General features: G+C 47.4%; 5 protein-coding genes and 1 non-coding gene across 6 annotated transcripts; 2 read left to right on the top strand and 4 right to left on the bottom strand.

The window, feature by feature from the left end:
- Positions 1-258: 258 nt before the first annotated feature.
- On the bottom strand, positions 259-1,633 carry BDV27DRAFT_7122 (pfkB family carbohydrate kinase superfamily). Its single transcript, XM_032077375.1, has 3 exons — positions 1,451-1,633; positions 1,196-1,390; positions 259-1,067 (listed from the first exon to the last, which is right to left on the bottom strand). Exons 1-3 carry the CDS (start codon positions 1,560-1,562, stop codon positions 325-327), a joined length of 1,050 nt encoding a protein of 349 aa, XP_031926554.1. The 5' UTR covers positions 1,563-1,633; the 3' UTR covers positions 259-324.
- Positions 1,634-2,212: 579 nt separating this feature from the next.
- On the bottom strand, positions 2,213-2,321 carry BDV27DRAFT_t129. Its single transcript has one exon. It is a non-coding gene; the product is annotated as a tRNA-Ile (tRNA).
- Positions 2,322-2,610: 289 nt separating this feature from the next.
- Positions 2,611-3,270, top strand: BDV27DRAFT_129903 (uncharacterized protein). Its single transcript, XM_032067310.1, has one exon. It carries the CDS (start codon positions 3,045-3,047, stop codon positions 3,201-3,203), a length of 159 nt encoding a protein of 52 aa, XP_031926553.1. The 5' UTR covers positions 2,611-3,044; the 3' UTR covers positions 3,204-3,270.
- A 293-nt stretch (positions 3,271-3,563) lies between these two features.
- BDV27DRAFT_129902 (NADH:flavin oxidoreductase/NADH oxidase) lies at positions 3,564-5,013 on the bottom strand. Its single transcript, XM_032067309.1, has one exon. The coding sequence runs from the start codon at positions 5,001-5,003 to the stop codon at positions 3,684-3,686; it is 1,320 nt and encodes a 439-aa protein (XP_031926552.1). The 5' UTR covers positions 5,004-5,013; the 3' UTR covers positions 3,564-3,683.
- A 716-nt stretch (positions 5,014-5,729) lies between these two features.
- Positions 5,730-11,175, bottom strand: encA (non-reducing polyketide synthase encA; the record flags this gene model as incomplete). Its single annotated transcript, XM_032073941.1, has 5 exons — positions 5,730-6,974; positions 7,038-8,472; positions 8,542-10,463; positions 10,512-10,812; positions 10,880-11,175. 5 exons carry the CDS (start codon positions 11,173-11,175, stop codon positions 5,730-5,732), a joined length of 5,199 nt encoding a protein of 1,732 aa, XP_031926551.1.
- Positions 11,176-12,717: 1,542 nt separating this feature from the next.
- On the top strand, positions 12,718-14,188 carry BDV27DRAFT_146112 (S-adenosyl-L-methionine-dependent methyltransferase; the record flags this gene model as incomplete). Its single annotated transcript, XM_032070520.1, has 5 exons — positions 12,718-12,948; positions 13,007-13,133; positions 13,189-13,303; positions 13,363-13,811; positions 13,878-14,188. 5 exons carry the CDS (start codon positions 12,718-12,720, stop codon positions 14,186-14,188), a joined length of 1,233 nt encoding a protein of 410 aa, XP_031926550.1.
- Between the last annotated feature and the right edge of the window lie 477 nt (positions 14,189-14,665).

Raw genomic sequence — 14,665 nt, 5'->3', positions numbered from 1 at the left:
CCTAAGTAATCAATCCTAAGTGCTAGTGAACAGGAGAAATAAAGAAAAGAACAAAAAAGGAAGCAGAGGCAAATGTAACCCTAAAGGCGGATTCTAGAAAAAGTTCGCCATGACATCAAAATCCTACCAAAGGGTTTAACTTCGTAATCACAAGAGGCTACATACTGTCTTTAAATTCAGCTATGAGTGTACTGAAAGCAAATGTATGCTACTTCCGTGAGCCACCATGCGACATAACAGCTGCATCTGCCCGAGCTTTTTTACACTACATTAGTCTACAATATATCATCCACTTGACGCCGTAAAAGGCCTCCCCAGATTACATTAACCTCGGATATCAGGGAGTCCAATAGTTTTCCGATACTCATGCAATCTTGCGAGCACATTGGCACCGTTCCACCGTTCCTCCTCTCCATCATTGCTCCTTTCCGGCATACCCACCTGCTCTAAGGCAAAAGAAGCTCCAACGGAGCCATAACAACCAGCCTCAACAATACTTCCCGTCTGGAGATACCCAGCAGCAAATGCCCCAAGAAATGTATTACCAGCGCCAGTAGGATCGACCACCTTAGCGTCTGGTTTATCTCCTGGTCTAGATTGGTAGAATGGTGGTAGCCAAATAGGAGACATATCACGAGCCATAATGACGCAGCCATGTTCACCTGCTCGGACAATCACCGTACCTTTTCCGTCCGGGCCCACGCCGCTGTCTAAGAACCGCAGTGCCTGAGACTCAATCTTATCCTTGTCTGCTACGACTGGTCGCGATTGCCCAAATAGTGTGGCTAATTCTAGGTGATTTGGGGAGAATACATCAACCATACGTACGGCGTCGAGACAACTTTGCAGATTAACCACTGAACACGAGAATGGGGCAGGCTCCCAGATAATGAAGGGGCGTTCTGGCGCGCCTGCCTTTTCCCTAAGCGCAAGGAGACTCGAGAGACGGGTGGTTATATTCTGAGGCGTTTCAAGATAATGATATGCTCTGGATGTCAGGAGTGGAGTGTTCTTCAAGCTGTTATCCTGCATTGCGAGGATGGGTGTTGTGTATTTGAACTCTTTGGCTAAAAGACTTGTTAGCTAGAGTTATCTGTATGGTAGACAAAACATCTAAATAAGTTGATGATGAGAAGCTTGCATTGGCAGTAGGGGAGGGGATTGATCAAATTTAACGAAGAAAGGTATGTCGCACGTCCAAATGTAGTATCTTTGTATTCAAGTAAACCTCTAGTCGAAGGTTCGTTTGATTCTCTTTCTATGATCAATGTCACATCCCAGCTTTGTAAACGGTCTTTGATAGGTCTCGGAAAGTCACTTCCAACATGGACCATCCAGCCTAAGGAATGGCTTTTTGGATGTGGAAGAAATAGCCGAGCACCGAGCGTGGCTATCAACACCGTCCCCCATTAATTATTGACTGATACGAGGTGCAAAGTAGGAAGCCCACCGTAAGCGCCAGAACCACCAAGGATATCGGTTAGCGGTTTCCTATGGGGAAGGCGGATCTCGTCGAGTACGACTAGGCCGAGGCTTGCGAACGAGATGCCATGTATGTTCATAATGTCTGGCGATCTAAACTATCTGTCTAGAGAAAGTGAAGAAACAAAAATACTGTACAGCAAGGCTTAACAATGGAGTGGTTTATGTACGAATTTAAAACATCTATCTGTTTGGGAAGAATGAAACAGATTGATAAATAACTGGGGAAGTAGTCTTTATCATTCCGCTTTCCTACTTGAGCCCCTCTACCGGCAGAATCCAGCGTGTTAGAGAAAATGGGAAATAACCAGGCTTAAATATAACGAAGACACTAATGTCCACTAGAGGAGATTACAAATGTCCTACGCGTGGCGGAGAAATAACAGAAGAATGTACATATATGTTAATTTGAAAAACATGTGAGCAAGGTGGAAAAGATAGTGCTTCTGTGTCTCTAGTAGTAAACCCATATCTAGTTCCTCTACTGTAGTGGATGTTTTTTGTATGACTTGAATGACCACGTCGGGTGATTATATATAATGGCCTCTAACACCACCGAAAAATGTTACGATAAGTATTGAGTATTTAGTATAAAAGCCATTATTCATGACTTTCCACATCAACATACGATAGCTGCTAAACATCGCTGCTTGCTTCAAAACAAATTAGAGAGTGCTTTGCTAGAGAAAGTGTGGCCCGTATGAATGCAGGAGGAAGAGGTAAAAAAAAGTGCTCCCAGGCGGGATCGAACCGTCGACCTCCAAGAGACGCATACAACCTAGTACAAGGTACAATGGTCATATAAGCTTGATGCTCTAAACCAACTGAGCTATGGGAGCTGGTTTTGGTGTTGGTTTTAGTTTTAACTAATGAGACTCTCAAAATTTATCTACGCACTTTGGATTCACCTTGCGTTGTGGATTCATTGCCCAAGCCCCCTTTACTACTAGTAGTACTACCCAGTGTTTTCTTGGCCTTTTGAAGCAATTCTACATCCTTCCGTCTTGGCACGTATTTCTTTGTTAGGGTGGCGCCTATTCCCCGCCTGTTGCTGGCCTGACGCTCAGCCATCCCTATTGTAGATTTCTACTATTTTCTACCTACTCCGTAGGTACCTCACTACCTTGTGCAACTTGTGTGACTACTGCCTCGGCTCTCTTGGGCCCTTCCTGTGCTGTTGCGGACACTACTACGTTTCTCATGTTGCCTGTTGGGGGGCTTTGTAAGGTCTATTCCCAAGCCCTGTACCCACAAGTTTTAGAGCGAGTTCTCTCTTGATATTCCGTTAAGCAGCTGGTGGAATAATTAACCTCCATCAAACTTTCATTCTCTTTGTCATTAAAGTTCAGTTCTCCTCGGGTGACTATGCCAGCATCTGGAAGCAAAGGAAGTCTTCGCGGCGGGTGTCCCCGTTGCCTCTTTTCCGTCCACAGGGTTGTCAATGACGAACTGCGTACGGTCTATCCGGTGTAATGATTGGCGGAAGAGGTCAGAGGGCAAGTAGTTCACTAATACCGACGGAATTCGTGGAACATCTATGCAGCTAGCCGAGAATTCGCGGCATGAGTTGTGATCTAGCTGAAGTTTCTGACAATCCGAGACATCCGAACAAAGGAAGTGAGCTTGGTGACAGTATCGCCTTCGATCCTAAAAAAAATGTTGAGTGTGCAACTCGTTTATGCCTTCCGGCTACTACTGTGGAGCTTCTGACTGGCCAATAAATTCTACGTTGGCAACTAAGCTATGCCTGCACTGGATTTACTGTGGAACTAAAGACATCAACCAAAAGGTAGAGACAATGTTATAAACCTACCTCAAAGTGAGATCAGCTACCCAAATTCTCTAATAGACCGTCAGATGGTACTAGTGATATACTAACGAAAGACCGCCGTCGAAGTTGTTTACGAATTTCATAGAGCTTTATTGAAAAGTCCAATGAATTAATTTCATGAGAATTAACATCTGGAAATGCTACTGTAATAGATAGTCCACGGGCTCCGTATTACCCTGGTTAATCTTGGGTACGACATTTTTATGGTTGACTGTTTCGCGTACATTGATTTCAGTCTTTAGTCAAGCGATATAACTGTATTCGCTTTTGATTATTCGCTCTACTGTACGTCCTTGTTGGTGTAGACACATGGAGAATAGTCAGAAGGACCTAATATGAAGCATCTATCCTCTAATAATCACTCACAGCCTTATAACGAACTTTTCTTTGCCTTCTTTCCACGGCCCTCAAAACTCCAATCAATCTGGGTAGCCATCCTCACCTTCACACCTAGCTCATTAGCGAACGCGCGAACCAGGCCAGGATTCTGCTGGAACCAACGCCCAGCCTGTACTGCATCAATACCAGACTGCACCACATTCTCTGCCAGAGTCCCCGTCTTAATTCCACCAACAGCCGATATTAGTAGCTTGTCGCCCACAGCCTTCTTGATTTCTTGAGCGAAATGAACCTGATAGCCAGGGCCGGACCGAATGGCGATTGCGGATTTCGCATGGACGCCACCTGAGCTAACATCAACTAGGTCCACGCCGTGGTTGGCCAAGAGCAGAGCGAGCCGAATCGACTGAGCAATCGTCCAGCTCTCAGGAAACTCTTTCTTCAAGTTATCGTCAAACTCGAACCAATCAGTGGCACTAATCCGGACCAAGAGAGGCATGGTGGTTGGGATAACCCCACGAACCCCCTCACAAATTTCCAGAAGTATTCTGACCCTGTTTTCAAAGCTACCCCCATACTCATCCGTTCGTCGATTACTAACAGGACTCAAAAACTGGTGCAGAAGATACCCATGTGCGGCGTGAATCTCAATAGCATCAAAATTCGCCCGAACGGCCCTTTTCGCAGCCTCCGCCCAGTCTTTCTTCAACACCTGGATATCCTCCCCGGTCAGAGCCCTGGGAACGGCGTTGATGCCCTCCTCCTGGGGAATTGCTGACGGGGCAACAATGTCATCCGGCCAACCCCCGACCTCCTTGACAGCCATCGCATTGCCGCTCAACCAGGGTGCAACAGCACTGCCCTTGCGACCTGCGTGAGCCAATTGGATAGCAATCTTCTGACTTTGACTGTGAGCAAACTCAGTGATGCGCTTTAGTGGCTCGATATGGCCATCATCGTAGAGACCAAGGTCTTGTGGTGTGATGCGACCCACTTTCTGCACGGCCGTGGCTTCCATGATGGCGAGCCCCGGGCCGCGCTGGATGATACCGCCAATGTGAGTCAAATGCCAATCATTGGCGTAGCCATCTTTGGCGGAGTACTGGCAAAGCGGCGCAAGGAACAGACGGTTGGGGAATGTCACCCCACGGATGGTGAGGGGGCTGAAGAGCTTGGTTGACCCCTCGACTTGCGTGCCTGCCGGGGGCACCTGCGCTGGGGTGTAGTAGGAGATGCCCTCGGCGGCGATGTTGTCGATGATGTCCTGCGCCATGGTTGGATCTAACGTAATGCGGGATTTGGAAAGAGACTGTGAATCTGTGGACAAGATGCCTAAGTCATCAGTATACATAAGAGTTAATATAGGTAACTATAGAGCCAATGCTGACAAATTGAAAATTAATAATGTGAAGCAACCTATCACCGGGATATGTAACACATGATTGGCTCAGCCCTAGTTCATGTCCGATTCAGGTTGATCGCATCACTAGCTGGAACCTAGGCACCAATCGGGGTAACGAAAAACATTAGAATCCATGTTACTTATTATCTTTCCCTGTCAGCCTCTTATTGCGCGATATTTGTCGGATGTAATTGATTCTGCTTTCGAGTAGGATCTGTATTGCTCTCGCCCTGAATGCCTTGAAAAAAAAAATAACCATCATACCTACCGAGAGTTTTCCAACTCCCACCAGTTTACCACAAATGTGACATGTTCTGCGGCCTGAATATATTTTTGGTTTTAAGATCCAAGTGGCCAGGTGCTTAATTCTTCATAGGTTGTAAGGTCAAGCTCTCTAACAAAGTTCCAACAACTGATTGCTTTCTGGATAACGTTCATAGCGTTTGGAGCTCTTTACAAGAGGACTAGGCAAACTGATCTGTAGGTTATCAAGGGTGATATTTATTTACTGAAAGAAGGGAGGATTTTTAAGACGAAGAATGGGTTCATGCCTCACATTTCCATCAACAGAATAATTGTTAATGGTCTGCCTTGTAGGGATATGTAAACTAACTGCCACTTAACCATGTCGGAGTTACGTTACATATGTAAACCAAGCCTCATTGAAAACGCATCTCAGCGCATAGTCATCAGGTTAGCCTCGAGATGCGCTTTCAGATCACTAACGGTTGGAGTTTCCAGGGAAAAAGAACCTTGCAAATCAACGTTTAGCTCAAGGGCAAACTTCTCCACCAATACTAGCGAAAGAAGAGAATCGACCCCAACCGCAGAAAATTCAGTTTCATCCGTCAGGGCGTTTGGCTCTACCCCAGTTTCGGACGCGATTAGATATATAGCGTCACGGATAAGCTGGCTGTTGGCGTTAGGCCAGGATGCCGAGATTGGAGGTTTGGTTTCGTTTTCACAGGTAACGAGCGACGTGTTTTCTGAATCATCTTTCTGTGACTGAGTGGACTCTGTAGTCGTGGCTGAACTTGTCCCTTGCGATATTGGAGAGACTCGAGTGGAGGGTTCTTGCTGAGCCGTTTGCCCACACTGGCCGTCTTGGGGGTCAAAGAACCGACTCATGAGAATGCGAGGTAATGGGCGAAGCGTCATCTCGTGTACCTTTCCAATCACATGGTCCCCATGCAAGATATATACGTCACCGGAAAAACACCCGGAATTATCGCTGGTAGGGTTCATCTTAACGTACGATCGATACAGCTCTCCGGCTGCCAAGAGATCAGAGAATCGCATGGATTCCCAACCTTCCATGACATAAATTGTGTTGGTGTCGTCCATGGCTGGTCCAGCGTTCAGAATGAGACCTCCGACATGTGTAATGGGGTCGATGTGATGAGGAGGTGCCGTCCACCGGCTATCTTGACTGGGTGATAGAATGACATCCGCAACTGCTTCCAGACCGTACATGATGACCGATTGAATACCACGGTAATGCTCGGCGTAGTCAACAACATTCTTGAAGAGTGTGTACACCAAGTCCTTTGACACGCGGCTTGCTAGCCCTTGGTCTGCAAGCTGATGCAGCGCTTCAATACGGCTTGTCAGTAGATGGGAATAAGCGGCCCACTCTTCTCGCCATGACCGGGGATCTCCACACGTCACGACACCAGTGGCTAGTTCCTCCTCACTTGTGTCATCGTCCAGGACTCGATGCAATGACAGCGGCATCGAAGAGCACATGGAATCTGCTTGCATGCACATTCGCACGTACTGGGGCTTAGACCTATCCTTCCGGGGGATTAAGCCCTGGAAGACGCGGACTCTACCAAAGTCCATGGCCAAGAGCTGTGTTCCGGGTTTTAGCCTGGAATACATATATCTCGCCATAGTCAGAGCGATATCAGTGTAAGCGAACTGAAAATTAGTGTCAGTCAAAAAGGCATCTGGCGATTAGTCGGAATCAAGTGTACCACTTACCACCGAGACGAGTGGTCGACCACTCATTTTGTGTCCCAAAGCAACGGCAAAGAAATCATCGTCAGTCACATCTGACTGAATGACGATGCTCCCACCATCCTTCCCGAATGATTCCTCCAAGATTTGTTGCACGAGAGCGGTGCGCAAGGACGGGGGAGCAGAGGCTGGAAAGCTCTTATGCCCTGTCCTAGAACGTTTATCTTTCAGCAATAGCCAATCCCCGTTATGTTGAATCCAATGGTTCTTTAAATTCCATTGGTACGAAGGTAGGTTCAGCAGGCGTAGTTCTGACTCAAAGGGCCGATACCAGGTGTTCCAGTCAAGGTGAACGCCCGCCCTGTGCAAGGCTGACATACTGACAGCCAACGTATGCCAATTGCTTTCGTCAGATCTCAAGCTAGGTACCATCACCTCAAGGTTCGGAATGTTTGCGTGCATAGCACCGGTGTAACTCGGCTGCACCCCAATCTCAACCCAGACAGTCTTGGAGTCCACTAGCTTCATCTCCTGAGCTTTTGCAATTGCATCAGCGAACCGCACAGTACCCCTAGTGCTATCACGCAGATATGATGGTGAAAATGATTTGCTGTCATATACAACGTCACCCAATAGAGGAGATATGAGTGCTGTTTTTAAATTCCGGAAGATGACCGACTGGGCAATCTTACTATATGGTTCCAGGATGGGCTCGATCTGAGAAGAGTGGAACGCAAAGGGCACATTCAACTTCACGACTCGGTATCCCTGCGACGCCAAAGTCTGTTGGATGTCATTGATATCTTCGACGGAGGCGGCGAGGGTCACATCTCTAGGGCCATTGATACATGCGATTTCATATGCGCTGTTCCGCACGGTGTGACGAATTTCACCGACCGTCGCCTTGACAGCTAGCATTGAGTGACTGTTGATGGTACATAATTCCTGCATCAGCGAGGCCCGCTGCCCGACGAGATAGATAACATCACTGGCTGATAGGGTCCCGGCAGCGTAGAGTGCAGCATATTCGCCGAGGCTCGCGCCTATAACAACATTCGGCATCACTCCAAGGCTTCTCCATAAGCGGCATAGGGCGATCTGAACACATACTGTTACCAGTTGTGCCATGAATGGACTAATCTCAAGTACATCTGAGCTTTGACTCGTGATTGCTGGGAGGATGGAGTCAAAGCCGTGAAATGTGCATATCTCATTTAAACGTTGGATTTCCTTCCGGTAGGGTGGGTATTCCTGGAAGAGTTGGCGCCCAACACCTTGGTAAAAGCTACCTTGGCCGGAGAAGACAAAGCCGACGGTTGGGGCTTTCTGAATCGCACACTGAGCCTCTGCGATGGACAAATGGTGCTCAAGGGATGTAACTATCTCCTGAATCGAGTCCCCATGCACCACTATGCGATACTTGTGATGCAGACGACGCGCAGTGGTGGTGTACACAAGGCTTGCAAGATCCACTAATGAATCCATTTTAAGAAAAGCCAGCAGTCTTTCCAGATTTCATATTAGAGACTCTGTGCTCTTGGCTGACACAGTAACAACGAATCTTGTTTGGGGACACCCCTTAGGGTCTGGCCTAACCGGGGGCTCTTCCAAGAGAAGACTGGTATTTCCCCCAGCCGCGCTGAAATTGTTGACCATAATATACCTTTTGCGACTGGGTAAACGTGGCCATGGAGTGATCTCCTTGGGGATATGCACATTAAGTTGTCGAAGGTCGGGAAACCCAGAATTCAAGGTGGTTCTGTGGCACACTTGCGGTGGAATCTCATTGTGCTTAAAAATCAAGAGTGATTTTATCAGTGCTGTAATGCCGGCTGCTGCCTCTCCGTGACCTACATTAGCCTTGACAGATGAAATGCGCAATGGCTGTGATCGCCGTGGCACAGCTGGACTGAACACCTTCGTAACTGACTCGATCTCGGCGGCGTCGCCCGCCTGGGTGCCGGTGCCATGCATCTCGACCAGGTCTACGTCTTGTGGACGAACGCCAGCCTGCATCAAGGTCGAGCGGTAAAGATTGGCTTGTGTAGGAGCATGTGGATGGGTTATTGAAATTGCATTGGAGGAATGGTTAGTGGCGCTACTTGCGATCAGGCCGAGAATATTATCGTTATCTTGCAGGGCATCGGACAGTCGCTTGAGTATAATAGACCCGATCCCATCGGCACGACAATAGCCATCTGCAGTATCATCAAAGACCTGACAATTCCCGGTTTTAGACAGAAAGAAACCTTTGCTAAGGCCTGCAAAACTATCTGACCCTGTGAGGATATTCAATCCTCCGGCGACTACCATATCTGCCTCGCAACGCGAGAGTACCGAGCAAGCAATCTGAACAGCGGCTAAACTCGCCGAGCATGCAGTGTCAATATTGAAGCTGGGTCCTGAGAATTTAAAGAAGTAACTGATTCTCCCTGGTGCAAAGGCACGGTAGTTCCCAGGAATGAAATACATATCGATATCCTGCCCGGCGTTGCACTCACGATAGTCATCAGAGCACTGGCCATAAATCGTACTCACTCTTTCCCGTCTGGTAGATCGAGTACGATCAGGAACATAACCTGACTGTTCAAGAGCTTCATAGGCCGTAAGGAGCGCAAGGCGATGGGTTGGATCGGTTTGTCCTGCTTCACGAGGAGACATGTCGAAGAAACCGGCGTCGAAGAGCCCAGGCCGATCTACAAAGCAACCGAACGGAGTATGACTGGTATTCGGTCGCTTGCCTGTAACGTCTGTATGGCTATCAACATCGTATCGGTCTGCTGGAACCTTCTGGTGAACATCACGCCCTTCCCTAAGAAGCTCCCAAAACAACTCTAAATCGTCAGCCCCTCCAGGTAGCCTGCAAGACATGCCAACCACTGCGATCCTTTCGTGGGGAACGTGTGGATTAATCTGAGTATCATAAAATATCCACTGTCCAAGGTCCACTATGCAGGCGGTGCAACCAGGGCGACTATTCTGAATTGCAGACACTAAGCCATCCACGACAGGAGAAGGCCTGAGCATCTCAATTTGCAGCTTCATGTCCTTCTCCCATAGTGACGACGAGGTTGTGATGGCTTCCACCACAACACCCCAGCGAATGATGCTCGTTAATAGAATATACGTGGCGGATTCAAATAGCTCTATTGCTGTACCCGCTTTTAAGGGGTTACCATCTGCCATGGAAAGAAGGTGGGCCGCATGGGAGGTATCACGAGATGAAATCTTCCCACGGCATTGCTTCACAGCCCAGGAACTGTGGCTGTGGTTGTATAGGTGTGGTGCATGACAAGGGCCCCCATATACAGGCAACGGAGCATGAGCAGCTGATTGCACCTTTCCTGACGCGCTAAAGAATTTGCGTAGCCTAGACGGTGGACCGTTTATGAAGACACTGCCGTCAGGCTCAACTACACTGATGTAGATTGAACTAGGTTGTGGAGTGTCCTGTGTGATAGTTAGTTCTACTCCTACGTATGCCCTGTTTTTGCTTACTGTGGATGAGTTGTATTCCTCGATTCCTTCTCGTACAGCTACCTCGCCCATACCTTTCACAATGCTGGTCCAACTCTCAAGTGCGGCATCAAGACATTGTGGTTCGAGGTCCTGAGATCTCTGATATATCAGAAGACCAGTTCTCATTGCAATGCGCACCACCTCCGCCACGGTGGCTGGCACGTTGCATAAAGAGGGAGATGCTACGATTGCGGTAGCGGCTAAGAATCCCAGCCCGAGCCCAGTAAACAGTGATGTATCTCGGCGGAAGATGAACTCATTTGGCCGACCCTCATAATTTCTAATCAAGATTATTACCATTCCATGTTGCTTCATCGCGGGAGCTCTGCATTAAGAAGTCGACTCACCCGACAAAGAGGCATACCGGCACAAGTACCAAAAAGACACACTCGAATGTTCCTGACAAGGGCCCTTGATGCCAATTGAAGCTCTCTGCAAGATCGAGGATAGATTGGAAAGGAGGCAACAGGCTTCTCAATTCGGCCGGAAGCCTAGTGATTTCCTCTCGCACGACATCTGTTACCTCCTCTAGCACTCTGGCCAAGACCACATGGTTTGGGCACTTTGAATGCAAACGTAGTCGTCGGAACAGGTCCGAGAGATCATCTGGAGGAAACTTGTTGTTGAAATGGAAAATTCGCATATTGTTTGGAATATGGACTTCAGGGTGGAGTGATAGTCAAACATGTACAGCACATGGTGCCGCGATTGATCAAGCGTAGGTCTCTTTATGACCGTACCTCGTAATATACTATGTTGCGAGATGTGTCTATACAGGCTGTGAATTCACTGTACCACGAATTAAGGGCCATTGCACGCCATCCGCTACAATATCTTTGATATTTCACATACGCAAAGATCCTGGGTTACATCTGGCCACCTTCCTGGTCATGTCCTTACCACGAGAGCTAGGTCTGTGTGAGTTCAACAACCGATCAAAAAGGACAGAATAGCGGGATGTTGTTCAGCGCTCCAGAGTTGACATCCTCACATATATGTCCCACTATGGAACCATCTATCATTTTCCTATTCGAGAAAATTACGCACCAGAAGAGGCTCCATCTGACAGGTGTTCAGTGAAGGCAAGGTCAGCACTAGCCTCCGTTAGCGTTGTCCTAGATACTGTGCTCATCGAGATGTGGCCCGTCCTATACTGAATACAATCGAAGTGGCGCATATCACAAGCAAACGATGCCAGTGAAATACTATCCAGGTATGCTTCAAGTCATACATTTGAGAAAGCACATCACAATTCCAAATCAGGCCAGGCCCGTAGAAGCTTGGAGACGTACCATCATAGCGGCGGATACGCCGGGTGCTGGTCCAGAAGTTTAGAGTTATTCTTTGACGGAAACCCAGGAAGCAGCACTATTTGACACATCATTTGTTGCGAGAAATATCTTCAGACTCACTTCTGGCCAGATTCGCAACAGCATAAGGGACGTGCAGGCAGAGTGATCAAAGCCGTGCGTGTGTGCTGCATGAGTCGGTATCTGCATTGCATGTCCGACAAGCCAAGGCGCTGATGCAGTGACCTTTGAAAGTCGAGTCCCGGTGGCCGGGCCATGTGTAATTATTGAATTCGAATTGCAAAACGGCCTATGGCATCAAAAAAGCAACTGAGAATACGAGGTATGTTTTCTTTATATCTTGTACTTATTAGATGATGTAGGTCCTAGCCACTCCAGAAGACCCTTAAGGACCCTTAAAGGGGTAGACAGGGGATCCTGGATATAGTTGCAGTAGACCTTCTCTCTGATAGACTGGGGGCTTATACACCGATAAGGCTAAGGGACAAGTAACCTGGCCCAGCTGTGGACTATAGAAGGAAATAGATACAGAATACAATCGCCGAGTGTCAATGAGTGATGACGAATATTGGCTTCGTAGGTCTGTAAGGATAGCCCACCAAATTTCAAAAATGACCAACGTACTATGACATATATGCACTTCGGCAGTTTCACATGTGAGGTATTATATGTTGTTGGCTGATTTCTAGAATGGTCCAAGAAATTGTATAATAAGTATACTAGAAGTGTACTAGTGTCGTGAAGTAGCAATTCCTAGAGGCCCAAGTATATCTACGTATTTAAATTCTCTTTCATACTGCCTACTAATACCCCAAACATAAACTACTTCTCTCTGACGACTTGGTCTATCCGAATTCAAAATAATTGCCCCAATCATGGGAGCTCCTGAAGAGATGGACCAGTATCTCCAATCGATTACAGCGGCCCTGGGGAGACTTAATGCTGCCGCGAGTGAATGTCAGTCGAGACTTCTTATTGAACACGACGGAAGTATAAAAGACCATAGTGCCAATCAGACTGTGCACGACAATCTCGTACTGGAGGCCTACAAGTTCCTCCAGATAGCGCAGGGCCCAATAGATGCTGTTGCCACTTGCTTTGAGAGGGTAAGACTACCCTTTTTGTGTCCCCCACATCATCGTGATCCCTAACACATACTGTTAGACGGCCCATCTAGCATGTACCCGGTCGTTGTTGGAAATGGGGGCATTTGATATGCTTCCCACCGGTGGTGAGGCCCGGAGTACGAAGGAGCTTGCGGAAGAGCTAGAGGTGGACGAAGCTCTCCTAGGTGCGTGATGCACTCATATCCCACAATATTTGTCAATTAGCTAATTGGAAATTAGCCCGATTAATGAGGAACTCCGCTCTTTTTGAAGAGACTGGACCGCGTCAATATAGACACACTCCGTTTTCAGAAGCCTACCTCAACCCTGCAATTCGGGGTATGTTTCGCTTTGCGTAAGTGCCCATGCAATTACAACACATGCTAATGGTAGGCTGATATAGCACTACTTTAGAATGGATGAGCATATGCCAGCGCATCTTAAGATGCATGAATTCCTGAAACGCAATTCATGGAGGGAACCAACATCTACTAGTGATAATCCATACACGTATGCCCATGACACGAATGGAAAGAGCATGTGGGCATACCTCTCTGAGCGGCCCACGAGAATGGCATCTTTCAATGATGGTATGACATTGCAGGCAATGACTGAGTTGTGGATGATCGATCTCTTCCCCTGGGAAAGTCTCTCAGACTTGCATCCTACTCCCACCACAGTGGTTGCGGTGGATATCGGCGGTGGTACGGGGAAGGGAATTTCTCGCATTCGGTCTCACTGTGGTAGTCTTTCTGGCAGATTCATCCTTCAGGATCAGGCACATGTGATCCAAAATGCGGATCCACTTGGCGATGGAATTGAGAACATGGCATATAATTTCTTTGAGGAGCAACCTGTTCGAGGTAAGATACTCTCCCCAGAGATCTGGATATGTAGTGATCCAAGCATAATGAAACCACTCCCATTAGGAGCTCTTACCTATCTAATTCGCCGCTGCCTCCATAATTGGCCTCAGGACAGTATTGTCGAGATCCTGAAGAACGTCGCAGCGGCAATGCAGCCAGAGAAGTCCCGGCTTCTTATTGAGGAAATCATTGTTCCTCATGTGAACGCCGGGGTCGAGGAAGGATGGATGGAGATGGTTATGATGAACCTTGGTGCTAAACAGAGAACATTAAAGGATTGGGAAGAAGTTCTTGATTTAGCTGGGCTTGAAGTCAGAGAAGTTTATCAAATTGCTGGAAACTGCCACGGTCTCCTTGAGGCGCGGCTCAAGTGATCATACTTCCTTATTAATTGCTTAATGAATGATGGCGTTTCCTTTCTAAGTGACTGTTGGTTCCGCTAGTTACTTACTCTATAGCTTGATTAATACAATATTTGAACGTTGATTGACTGGTATTTGCGTATAATTAAGATGGAATTTTCTTTTTTAAAGAACAGAAGATTGGGGGGTATTTGGCGAACTCTACTTGACAAAGTTGACAAGGTAATGTAGAATAGGTATAATGCGACGATATTTAATCATCTTTAGAAAGATGATTCACCGCGATCACGCCAGAAAGCGGTATACATCGCGACATGAAGTCATAAAGCTTACCTGCTCTAGCGGGAGGATGTGGGAGATTTCCGGGTCGCCATAGAACTGTAGGGTCTACCGTTGGTGTGACTATATATATTGGCTTTGTTGGGTATCTTCATTATTGTATGAGATTCTGACTTAGGTAAATGCAGTAAAAACGGTCTGGATGCTACC

This window comes from Aspergillus caelatus, assembly GCF_009193585.1.
Source record: "Aspergillus caelatus strain CBS 763.97 unplaced genomic scaffold BDV27scaffold_113, whole genome shotgun sequence".
In the NCBI taxonomy this organism is placed as follows: domain Eukaryota; kingdom Fungi; phylum Ascomycota; class Eurotiomycetes; order Eurotiales; family Aspergillaceae; genus Aspergillus; species Aspergillus caelatus.
This window is presented reverse-complemented; position numbering and strand designations above follow the sequence as displayed.

What these genes read in the sequence shown, in the direction of transcription:
- BDV27DRAFT_7122 (XM_032077375.1), bottom strand. Translation starts at nt 1,562, where the DNA reads ATGAACATACATGGCATCTCGTTCGCAAGCCTCGGCCTAGTCGTACTC. An exon ending in TGGTGGTTCTGGCGCTTACG is followed by an intron (nt 1,391 to 1,450) that starts GTGGGCTTCCTA and finishes CGGTGTTGATAG; the next exon opens with CCACGCTCGGTGCTCGGCTA. An exon ending in CAAAGATACTACATTTGGAC is followed by an intron (nt 1,068 to 1,195) that starts GTGCGACATACC and finishes CAAGTCTTTTAG; the next exon opens with CCAAAGAGTTCAAATACACA.
- BDV27DRAFT_129903 (XM_032067310.1), top strand. Translation starts at nt 3,045, where the DNA reads ATGAGTTGTGATCTAGCTGAAGTTTCTGACAATCCGAGACATCCGAAC.
- BDV27DRAFT_129902 (XM_032067309.1), bottom strand. Translation starts at nt 5,003, where the DNA reads ATGTATACTGATGACTTAGGCATCTTGTCCACAGATTCACAGTCTCTT.